This window comes from Chironomus tepperi, unplaced genomic scaffold (genome assembly GCF_022539635.2).
Source record: "Chironomus tepperi strain 1889 unplaced genomic scaffold, CSIRO-AGI_Ctep_v1 contig_386, whole genome shotgun sequence".
In the NCBI taxonomy this organism is placed as follows: Eukaryota; Metazoa; Arthropoda; class Insecta; order Diptera; family Chironomidae; genus Chironomus; species Chironomus tepperi.
Window position 1 is genome coordinate 454406 of NW_027226508.1, and position 12559 is coordinate 466964.

General features: G+C 35.0%; 1 protein-coding gene across 1 annotated transcript; it reads right to left on the reverse strand.

Annotated features, from left to right (window-relative positions):
- Nucleotides 1–764: 764 nt before the first annotated feature.
- Nucleotides 765–11835, reverse strand: LOC139096376 (cilia- and flagella-associated protein 44). The gene is made up of 7 exons (XM_070648078.1): nucleotides 11693–11835; nucleotides 10337–10823; nucleotides 7381–9287; nucleotides 6932–7255; nucleotides 3692–5726; nucleotides 1710–1946; nucleotides 765–1574 (listed from the first exon to the last, which is right to left on the reverse strand). The coding sequence occupies exons 1-7, from the start codon at nucleotides 11833–11835 to the stop codon at nucleotides 765–767; spliced, it is 5943 nt and encodes a 1980-aa protein (XP_070504179.1).
- Between the last annotated feature and the right edge of the window lie 724 nt (nucleotides 11836–12559).

Sequence of the window (12559 nt, forward strand, 5' to 3'; positions counted from 1 at the left end):
GTTTACTTGGCAGACTCTTGGTCACTTGGCTGTCATGAATAATTTGTGCCGACCGGTTTTTTTTCTCACAAAATACAATTAGTATGAAAAATAAGTCTTATTTTTTATCTAACAGCTCCTGTAAGACACAAATAAAAAATAATAAGGTTCCATCTCAGATACATTTCCCAAACAGCACAACGTGTTTCCTAGAACACATCGCCGTATTAACGTTTAGAGACAAAGTTGCTCTAAGGACAACATAAAGGGAAATTTTGACTGATCTTTACAGTTTGCCATATTTTGCTTCGTTTAATTAAAGCCATATGGACGTGGAGTTCAAAAGGGGCCGTTTACTTATTTCGTTCGATTGAGAGGGATAATTGTGTAGTGTAATGAGCGAGTCATCCTGAAAGTGGTTCATAAATCCCTAATGGAAAAAGAGCGTGGTGTTAGAGAGCTTGCTGTCTAGATGAGCATGCTCATGAGCGTTGCTCTCAGCTTACTGCTCTTGCACGCTCTTTGCCTGCTATGGAAATTCATCTGTAACAGAGCCTTAATGCAACCTTTTCCATTTGTGCACCTCAGAAACCCACAATTACAAATACTACATATTCGATAAAATTCCATGTATAAAATTATGCATTCCTACTTGATATAAAACTAGAACAAACTCAAACACATGAAATCCACGACTTCACACAAGTTAATCCTCACACTATGAAAATGAAAAACTTTCTAGTTGTAGAAATTTATTGAAAATAAAAAGCAGAACGTTCCTCAATTCACAATTTCTCGATAATTTTCTGAAGAATCTTTTTCAATAAATCAGCGTCGATTCCTTCCTCTAAATTTTCAACTGCATAATCCAAAATGTCTTCGAGAATCTCTTCAACTACCACATGTCTCGTACTAACGCCATTCAGACGTGATAATCTTATTGAAATTTCAGTAATACATTCATTTTCACCAATGTCTTCTGGAACTCGCAGTGTGATTATAATCATTTTAAATATTTCTGTTAGGAGATGCTGCAAATATGAATTAGATGAGATTGCAGTCTGATTTGCTGACTCAATTGTATTATTGATAATCTCACGAAGAATTTCAATGTGATTCTCGTCTACATTCTCATTAATATTCTTTAAAATTTGCACAATGAATGATGAAATTTTATTTTCGTTCAGTATTTCAGCACTTGGTGGTAAGAAGGATTTAAATCTTTCAATTATTCTCGATAACAACTCGTCTGACACATCTGATGATGAATTGAATTCAAGTGTCATTTGATGAACGTATTTTGAAATTTTTATCGCAATATTCTCAACGTCACGATCATTACAAGATGTAAATTTAAAGTTTTCAGATAAAAACTTTTTTACAGCTTTTAACATTTCAATGAAAATCTCATCAGGTGATGATGCACGAGTCGACGACATAATTGATTCATCGACATTGGAACAAATTGAATCTTCAAATGGACGACATTCACCATGTAGTTGACGTATACTATAATCGAGCGTATCATATTCCTGACGTGCATCAACAAATGATTTAGTCTTTAAGCTTAAGGCACGAATTTCTCTTTGGAGCATCTAGACGACAACAGAGAAAAAAAAATTTGTGGATTGAAAATAAGGATGACATAAAAAATGGTAAGAGACGAGATTATGACAATATATATATGGACAAAATATGATTAATGGATTGCTATCATCATAATGTCATACCTCAATTTGTTCCTTCTGATGATTGCTAATTTCCTTCAATTTATCTAAATCACTTCCAATTTCATCACGTTGCTGTTGCTGTTGTAAGAGCGACGACATTTCCTTCTTCTTTGTTTGCATCGAAATAATTTTGTTCAGGAAATTTCGTTCCTCTTCGAGGACTGTTAAGATATTAAGCTTCTCTGTTGCTCCTTGAAGAACACGACTCAGTTCCTTTTGTTTTTCAATACGGATTCTCTGTAAGCATAATATTAATTGATTTATATTATAGCATTTGATTTAATTAAGCATTCATAAATTTAAGGAACATGTTATGAGGCAATTCGTGAGCATTGGGGCAAATCCTTGTCATATTGACAACTCTCAGGTTGTTGTGACTTTAGCATAGTCAGATCCTAAATAAGAGGTACGCAAGTCAAAGTTAAGCCTGCCTGGGGTCGATAGCCCTATTTGACTATTCAAGTCTAGATAATCATTGAGAGATCGGTCTCTGATGAGAATCGAACCCGAATGAGACATACAGATATCCGGTCTGCTACTTAAACACTCGGCCACAGAGGCCTTACTCTCGCACTGACTGAGATTCTCCTTTATATGACTCAGTACCCCAGATCCGACTCTGTTCAGAAAACACAATTTTATCATTGATGTATTAGAGCATATTTTGCTAATTCTGTTGGCTTTGAGCTCACTTTATAGTTTATACTAATACAATTTACCACTACGATGCACTCATTTGCATGTAATATTGAAACTAGTAACTCAATTGCAATTACTTAAATGATCATAACAAGAGACAAATGCAATACAATTACTGTATATATGTCTTAATTATGAACAGAAATCTGTAAATCCTTGGATGCCTTAGATTTATTAAATCATATCAATATTATGAAATTACACATCTTCCAGCTATTTTTGTTATTCCTCATAATCCACAAGACTAACTCCCAAAGCATTTCAGGCTAAATTAATGAATTTTCAAGCTACTAAGCTTTCGAATATTATTAAATTCATACCTTTAGGCATTAATAAAATATCTCAACATTTCAAGTTTCATAAAGTATCATTTCATCCTACATAGAATCTGAATTATATTTTCTATTGATGTTCAATTATATGAAGAGAGCCTTAAAAGGTTACTCAGTTATGTACATATATAATTTATCAATTATAACCTTGAAATGTTTGATGAATGAATAAATGGAAACCTCTTGAAATGGAAACTTAATTAATAAATGGAAATTCTTTTTTTCATTTCGATGATTAAACAAGTCTTGTGCTCAATAATTAACAAAGTTTTGACGAGCATTTTTTCCTACAATAATTTTGAATGAATAATGGGGTTGTTCATATATTACTTAACGCTCTTAAAGGAGGGATTGAAAAAGGAGGAAGGAGAGAGGACGGTGAGAAGAAGATGAGAGAAAGAGAGAGAGAGAGAGAGAGAGAGAGAGAGAGGAAGAAGAGAGAGACGGAACAGAGGAAAGAGAGGAAGGAGAGAGGAAATGAGAGAAAGGAGAGAGAAGAAGAGAGAGAGAGAGAGGAAGGTGAGAGGAAGGAGAGAGGAAAGAGAGAAGGTTAAAGAAAGAGAGAAGGATGGAGAGGAAGGAGAGAGGAAGAGAGAGGAGGAGGAAGCAGAGATAGAGAGAGAAGAAAGAAGGTGAGAGGAAAGAGAGGAGAAGAAGAAGAGAGGAAGAGAAAGGAAGGAGAGAGGAAGAGAGAAGAAGAGTGAGGAAAAGAATGGTTATGTCTCAAACAACGAAAGTCTTGTTCAATTTCCTTCAGGGTGAGGGTTTGCTTAATAATCAATTCATTGCGTTACGTAATTTTTGAATGCTTCTTATGTACATTAAAGCTATTCGAATTATCATTATAATCAGGTAAGTAGTCAGACAATTATTTATGATATCAAATTCTTGCCAAAGAGCTATACTGTAGCCAATACTTCAAATTCTACTTAAATTGACAACAACACAAACCTTCAACTCATTAATTTTGCTATAATATTGCTTCTTTATATCCTCAGCATTTGAGCGAATTTCAATTTGCATTTCAAACGCAAATCTCCTCAAAATTGTCTCTTCAACCTCATTCAAATCAATGACACGACCGAATTTCTTCAACATTGCTTGATTCACGCTATCTTTCAAATCAACAATTTGCTTCTCCATTAGCTGTATGTCTGTCTTCATTTTGGCAAGATGAACAACATTTATTCGATGACTACGCTTTGCTTCAATTGTCTCATCTGCCAATTTGTTAACACGCGAATAAAGTCGCAAGACATTCTGTTTATTGAACAGCAAAGTGTTATCAATATCAATAAACTCTTCAGGATTTTTAAAGTATTGCATTTGATCCATTTTAAGCATGACAATCGTGTCAACGTCATTGAGTAATGACTGCTTGTGATGACGCAAGCTTGACAATTTTGATCTATATTTTTCATAATCAGCTTTTGACTTTTCAAGCTTTTGATTTAATGTTTCATAATCCATTAGGATTGCCTCGAGATCCTTTTGTTTTCCATTAATAATTCGCTCGTGTTCATGTCGCTCACGACGCATTTTGAATGTTAGATCGTACAGTTTACGGTCACATCCCTTAGGGCATATACTTTCATCTAATTTTTTCATTTTTACATCCTTAGATAATGTTGAAATTGTTGATGATGACGAGGATGTTGATACTGCTGATGATGTCTGTGATTCAGCGGAATTGTCCTCTGTTTCATCATCCTCATGATGATCAACTTCAGTAAGATTACGACTGAAGATTTTTCTTAAGAATGCCACAAATTTGCTGTCAACTAAATGTGATTTAAATCTTGTTTCTATCTTTTTACATAAATCTTGTAAGTCTTCAATCATTCGCTTCTGAATTTCAACCTCGGCATTTAAATTTGAGAGACGTAGCGACAATTGTTTAACTTCCGTTCCTTTTCTTTCAACATCATCCATCAATACTTCTTCCATTGGCTCAAAATCTTTCAATATCATCAGCTCTTGATTGAGCGTGAGAAGAAAAATTTCCTTAAATTTTGCTTTCACTTCCACATCATAGCGCTCTTCAGACAATTGAGCAATTTCCTCATCGAATTCAACAATCCGGGCATTGATTTTATCGATAATTTTCTTCTGCTCAAATATCCGACGGCGTGTACGTAAATTCATGAGTTCATTTTCCCAATCACTGAGTTCTGTTGCTTTTCCGTCAACACTGCCGCTATCGAGTTTCTTTAAAAGCTTTAAACTTATTTTATCCGACACTTGATATCCAAATTGTGTCTGTATGTCAACGGATGGACATGGTTGTAGAACATTTCGTTGTAATTCAACAAGATTCTTTTCAGCAATTTGAAATGGCGTTAATGTTGCTGCACGACTACTCGCTGATTCCATTAATTCAGTGACATATGTCTCGGGTGTTAAATATTTACGTAAATCTAAATTACGTTCGGGAAATTCACGATCGAAGTTGAAAGTTACGGATATATCAGGCTTTATACGTTGACTCTCTGGAATTTCTAAATGAATTTCTGAAAGCTTTGACATTTTACGCTGCACATAGTGATAAAGTTCCTTCTTTTTCTCTCGCATTTTGGATATTTTTGTATTATAGTTGTTTTTAATATTAAATGCATCTTCTCGCGTCTTAACAATCTCCTGAAGCTTTGACACAACTGTTTCGCGCTGCTCGTCTGATGCTTCAAAATCAGAATCAGACTTTAATTTATAATCTCCTATGGTTCGCTTTGCTTCCTCCATCATCTTAATATCATTTGGATGATCCATGTCAGGATTTGGATGCTCACTATGAACTGTCTCCCATTCTTTCTTACGAGCAAGCTCCTTTGCCTTTCTTTCGCGATACTTGTTGAGAAGACGACGCATTTTGCTTTCAAATTTAGCATCAAGATTTGATACATTTAGACCAATTAAGAATGGTTCAACTGTTGGCATTGCTGATTCTGTTTCAAGTGTTCTTATGCTTGCTTCCATTGTGTCAAGGAGTCTTTTTGTGGATGAATAAATGAGAAGTAATTAATTTGGAATTTAAATAGATTAATTGATTTATGTGCAAGGAATGAAATTGTAGATTCAGAGTGCCACATGTGAATAGGGCTCGACAATGGAGTTGCTAAGGCTCCAAAATCGACCTTCAAAGGCTCCATAATGGAAATTCTAAGGCTCTATAATAGACTTTCTAAGGCTCTATCAAGGACCTCCTAAGGCCCTGGTAAACCTATTTTACAGACATTATTCGGCATCCAAATGAACCTTCTTCATTTGCGTCACTCGGGGGATAGCGAGTAGGCTATAGGAAGAGTTTCTTAAAGCTGCAAGCATTTTGTTTTACTTTTTCAAAAACATCGTCATTTCCGTTTTCCGTGACGGCTCCAGAAATCCCAATTATAGCCAACTACAATAATTCATGCAAAATTATTGTCAACTACAAGTTCTTCTGTGACTGTTTACAGTTCAATGTTGTTTTTTTCATTTTGTGATTTTTTTGCATAATTTAATTTAAGGGGTTGTTCAGAAGTGACATGTTTGTACCTTCTTTTACTTTGTAAATTTTATTTTAATCATTAAGCTTAGGACATTAGCTTTGGGGTCAAAACCTTCAAAACCTTTCTAATTTGTTTCGACTTAATCATTTAAATTGTTAGAATTTCCAATGCTAAATCACCATAAATTCTACACTCAATACAAAAAATAACACAGAACCCCCTTCCTCCCCTAAAAAAATATTTTACCATGGTCCTGGTCACTCTTGAACAATCCCTTAAACAGATTACATATAAATCATTGTCAACCTCAATCATACTTACTTTCAGTCTTTCTTTCAGGGATTATAGGTTTAAGGAATTAATAAAAATAATACATATCAGGACAAGGACAAATAAAACATAATTCATGGAAATAGGAATTAAATATCTTCAGTGAGATGTAAAGCTAACATCCTCAACCAAAAAGATAATTTCAAAAGGATCAAAAGGATATAGCATCAAAACTCAATATTTGTGAACAATTTTATATTAAAAAATTTAAATTGGATATTTAAACTACCTTTCTGAATAACTATCCTCAACATAGTCCTCACATACCCTTTTAGAAAATGAGCATTAACATAAAATACAGAGATTAATTTTTGGAAACTTTTTTGGAAATTATATCAGTCTATATAGTTGGCCCACACACAAATATCTCCTTTACCTTTTTTTCTTTAAGGCAGCCTCAAGTTTCTCTTCAACTTCCTCTTTCAGATCATAAAATTCCTTGCCAAGTTTCTTAATGCGAAATGAAAACACAGACAATCCATTCTTAATACCTATAACTTCAAAAGGATAAATGATTGGCTCTATGAAATGTTCCATAAGCTTCTTTCCAGCAAGTTTTGCCTTTTCAAAATCAAATTCCTTTTGTCGTCTTACGATATCCATTTGAAAGTCTAGCTTTTGCTGAAGGTCATCGATAATGCGATCATCAAGGGTTAAATCAGCTGGGGTCAATCGTTGAGATTCTGGTAGTTGTGAATTTCTATTTGGAAGAGAAATGAAAAATCTTCTTAGTTACAGTCATTAGGTACGGTCATTAAATTCTTCAAAATAATTTTCTCTGTTCTCACATGAAGAGAAAGTTTGATGAGAAAATGCTTAACTTACTTCATCATAATCTCTTGGAATTCTTTTCTCAACTTGGCAATTGTTGCTAAAACTTTATCCTTCCTGTCAGCTGAAAATTTCAGTTGTTGTTCATCATTCTCTTGCTCTTTTTGTTGTTCCAATGATAAATGATTTGGATCGTCAATATCATGGACAATTGCAACAAGTTTTGGAATTGGTATCGGTTGACTAGGTTCAACATAAGTTACTGGCAAATTCCAATTGTATGCAAATAAATTTCCATCAGTGCCAATTGAGAAAAGATATTTATTGTCGTAACTGAAGCGTAGTGCCGGAATATTGCCAAAAAAATTATCATGCATGCTGAGGATCCAATAATTAGATAAATCACGCCAATTTTCATTTGACATTCGATTGATGCGAATTTGTCCGTTGCCCATGCCAAAAATACAATATTCGTCGCGATATATGAACGAATAAATTGCGTCATTTTCCGCTGATGGAATTTTTGTATACGAAAGCAATTCGCCACTTTCCTTACAATATTCGTATACATAGCCTGCATCGTATCCATCAAGTGATAACCAAAATGTACCATCCTTCGTATATTGTATCCATAAAATTTTATTAGGCGGATCGGGAATGTGAATTGCTTTAAGCGTTTGCTCATCATCTGATTCAGCAAGAAATTCCTCCTCATTGATTTTTTCATCTGGCGATTCTCTTCGTATTCTTTCCAATTCCTTCAATTTCATTCGACGCTTTTGCTCCTTTTTCGATTCAAGCTCTTTAATTTGCTCATTTCTTTTTATTGACGATTTTATGGATTTGAATTTAAAGCGTTTAACTGGTACATGAGCAAGGTAGTAACTATTACGTTCATACGCTTGTGGTTGTTCAGGTAAATCAACTTCAATGAAATCACCATATCGACAGCCAAATACACCGGTTGACCATCGATGTGAATCCCAATTTATGCATGTAACGGGTGAATCGACACGTATAAAACCGATTGGAAGTAATGTTAAAAATGGTTTTGAACGTGCAATTTGATGTACAAAAATTGTATAGTCATCTGATGCACTGACAAGAATTGTTTGTCTTGGATTCATTGAAATTTTTGTTATTGAATTACAATGGCATTTTATTACTTGAATAAATTGAATTTCCAGTTCCTTATCGTTGAATGAAACGACACGCAGCACGCCATCGGCAAAACCAATAACAAGAATCGATGCGGTTGGATCAACTGAAACTGGCATCCAAATCATATCACGACCGGGAGCCAAAAATTGATGATAAAATATCAAATTCTTCTCTAAATAATTATAAATATAAATTCGACCATCATCGCCTAAAGTACATATTAAGCTTGCCACAGAACTGGTATCACAGGCCACAATTTCACCCGCATGACATCGAAACAACTGCCGTGGAAATAGCGGGCGTTTTATTGTTGATAAATCGCACCACCACAAACCACCGTTACCATCTTGTGCATACCATATTGCTGATTCGTGATTATCGTCCTCTGATTTTACTACTTTCAGTAGTTGTGCATTATAAGTACCCGTTCCAATACGAAATTCATGACTTGGCTCAATTTCAACGACACGATCATCTTCTGCTGGATCGGCTAATTCTACCGTCTCCCAATACCATATACGAATGAATCCATCACTTCCAACAGTCATAACTTCTTCGTTATTACACATAAAAATTTGTGTAATTGGTCCATTATGACATGGTCGACGATTTTTTCTGCAAACTTCCATTTTTACAAGGCCACCTTCCCATACCAAAACATTACCCCACTCACAACCTGATAAAATTTTCTCATCTGGCAATGGACATATGCCGTAAATGTCACAAATTTCTGTTTTCCCAAAACGTCCAATCAATCCTTGCAATTTTAGTCCGGTAAAAGTTTGTGACATTTTCCAAAACTTGTTTTTTTTTTTTTTTTTTTGTTGGTTGATGTATATAAAAATAATAATATGAAATGAGAAAGGAAAAAAAAATGAGAAATGGTGAAGGTCAATGAAAGAATAAAAAAAAATTGTTTGTGAATTTGAAATGTTTGTTGTCTAATGAACGCGATTTTCTCATTGATATTTTTGGTTCTGAGACTGTAGTCGATCTACACTTTGCATTGAAATTCGAATTAGATTCAAATCAATGGTGCAACCTGTGACAACCTGTGTGTCATCAACTGCATGCTTATTAATATCTGGATTTGTATTGTCATGACTCCAGTGGTGGACAATGCTACATTGATATTTTTAGTTCTTAGTTCTGATGTTGAAGTCGACTCAAATTTTGTATTAAAAATCGAATTAGATTCAAATCAGTGTCGGACAAGCTGTGTGTCGCGGTACATTAGTGTGTCATGAACCGTATGCTCATTGATATTTTGAGTTCTGAGACTGAAGTCGACTTGGATTTTGTATTAAAATTTGAATTCGGTTTAAATCATTAGTGGGTAACCTATGTGCCGCGATACAGGAGTGTGTCGTGAACCGGTTGCTCATTTATAGTCGCAGTTCCGACACCGAAGTCGACAAAAATTTTGTACTAAAATTCGAATTAGATTCAAATCAGTGGTGGACAATCCTGTGTTTAGTGTGCCATTAGTGTGCTATGAACCATATATTCATATTATCGTACATCGGCACAGTCGTCGGCTTACCTTACCTAAGGTATGCCTTGGCACAAACAAAGGTTGTCTACCACTACCTTAAATCAATTTCAATACGACACAATACCAAAGCTCCATCTACCTGATGTCGGATTAAGGATCGGCTTGTGTTTAACAGACTTTAACTTATCAGAACCCACATTATTAAATTCCTAGAAAATCGCGTTAGGATCAAAAACAACATTTTCATTCACAATAAAAGAAAATCCATATTAAGAGAGAGAAAAACCAGTCAATCAAAAAGAAAAATAAAGGAAAAGGAAAAGAATCAACAAAAGAACAGAAAAAAAAGTGTACCTTTATATGTCCCAATCCACATGTCGTGAGCTGTTCAGGGATGTAAGGTGAAAACATCAAATTGACAACATCGTTACTGAATGACTTTGTTCGCAATTTAATTTCTCCTCGTTTCCAATCCCATATGGTGAGCATAAAATCGGGTGAGCCACCTTGAGATGCCAAAAGTTCACCATCTGCTGTGTAATCAACCATTGAATATTGAAGTTTCGTTCCTTTCAATAACGTAGATTGAATTTCCATTTCAGGATATTTATAAATGAAAATTGTTGGTCGATTTCCATTCTCGGCAACTGTCAATAATTGCTCGTAGACTGGATTTTTAGATATGCAACCAATTCCACCGCCGCATGCAGAGCGTCTCACTTGAACTGTTTTAGATTCGATGTCAAAAAAGTGAATCAGATTTCCTGATGCAAATACTAAAGTTTTCGAGTCTATCAGGACGAGATTATACATCTTCTTACAATCATATCCGAATGAATGGCTGTGGATGATAAAGTTTGTACAGGAACAGTTATAGTTAGCAAAATGAAGGATCTGAGCGCATTTTAAATTGGTGGAATCTTCTAGAATTAGTCATCTAGTGAACAACTAACTCAGTGGATGGACAACCTGTGTGCCGCGGTTCCAGTCAAAAACTCATGAAATGCTGTATCGTGTGACGTGTGTAATTTCCATCGAAGCTTACTGGACACTAAAAATGTGTCCCGAAAAGTAAAAGGTTGTCCACCACTGAACAACTCATTGTGGCTACTGACCTCTAATTTAACTAAATGAACAGATATCAATGCTGTGTTCTTGACCAGACTGACGCGGTCCGTCAAAAATTCGAGTTACTTCAGCGCATTTTTGTCCCAGCGATCAGTAATTGAAAAGCTATAGAACAAGATCCAGTAGGATCCATATAACTCCCGTGTGCCGTAGGATCCGGATTCAGATTCGAAGACCCTTACTGGACAGACCAATGTGTGCCGGAAAATGTGTGATCCAGGTCACTTCCAGACCCACAAAAACAAGATCCAGGTCATTTCCAGATCCACATAAAAGGTTGTCCACCACTGAACAACTCATTGTGGCTACTGACCTCTAATTTAACTAAATGAATGATAAATGATCAGACATCAATGCTGACATTTAAATGGGTTCTTGACCAGACTGACTGAGTCACATTGAGTGATGAAACACATAAAATTTTAAAATTCAAGGTCAATAAAAGTTCAAACATAAAAAAAATAATCAATACTGAATGCCATGACAACGAATAAATTAATGATAGTCATAAAGCACCCAAAACTATATCTACCTACACAAATTATCATTAAATTTGCATTAAACGCAAAACCAAAGACTCACTCAAGCGAGATTATATTTTCATCGATGGTTGATTGAGAGCTTCGTTCGGGTTTTGATATCAAAATCACTGATTCCTCTTCTTTATTATCGACAGATGTCATCGGTTCAGATGTTTCCTCATCAAACTCGTCTTCCCTTATCATTGCTGATGTTTTAATAAGGAACTTCTTGTGTTGATGATAAAAATCACAAAAAATTAAATAAAAAAACTTTTTCCTTTTCACAACCGCAAAAGTTTTAAAAAAATATACAGAACTAGAAGTGACTGACTTGAAAATATATTCAACGTCAGGATGTAAAAAAAAAGAAAATTGTTTGAAAACAAAACAGAAAAAATCAACACAAGTCGACGGTTGCTATGATAACGTTACGAAAAGGATGAAATACAAATGAAGGAATGGAAAAAAGGGTAAAACTTTACGTTGAGTCTTTCTTCTCATCTTAACTCTTATCTCGTTCAAGTCTTTAATTATTGAAATGTCTATGAATAACTTTACTCAACTTCTCCCATTTTCTTAGCGCATTTTTTGAAAATTGGTTTCAAAATGGTAGCTTAAAATTACAGTTTGTTCATGTAATCGGTCGATCGGCTGACATTCATTGAGTAATCGGCCGGCCCGGCCACCGAGTCGCCGGGTCACATGACATTTAAAAGTCTTACATGCTATGGATTTTTCAGTGTTGTACAATGTTTTTCAGTTTTTTCCAGGATGCTGATATTGGCACTATTTTTCGTGTGAATCGCTTGAGATGGACAGGTCATGTGAAAAGACGACCAAGACACATGTTTTACAGGATGCTGATATTGGCAGGTCATGTGAACAGACGACCACAAAATGCCCCAGTATATAGCATAATCTTTGCAGA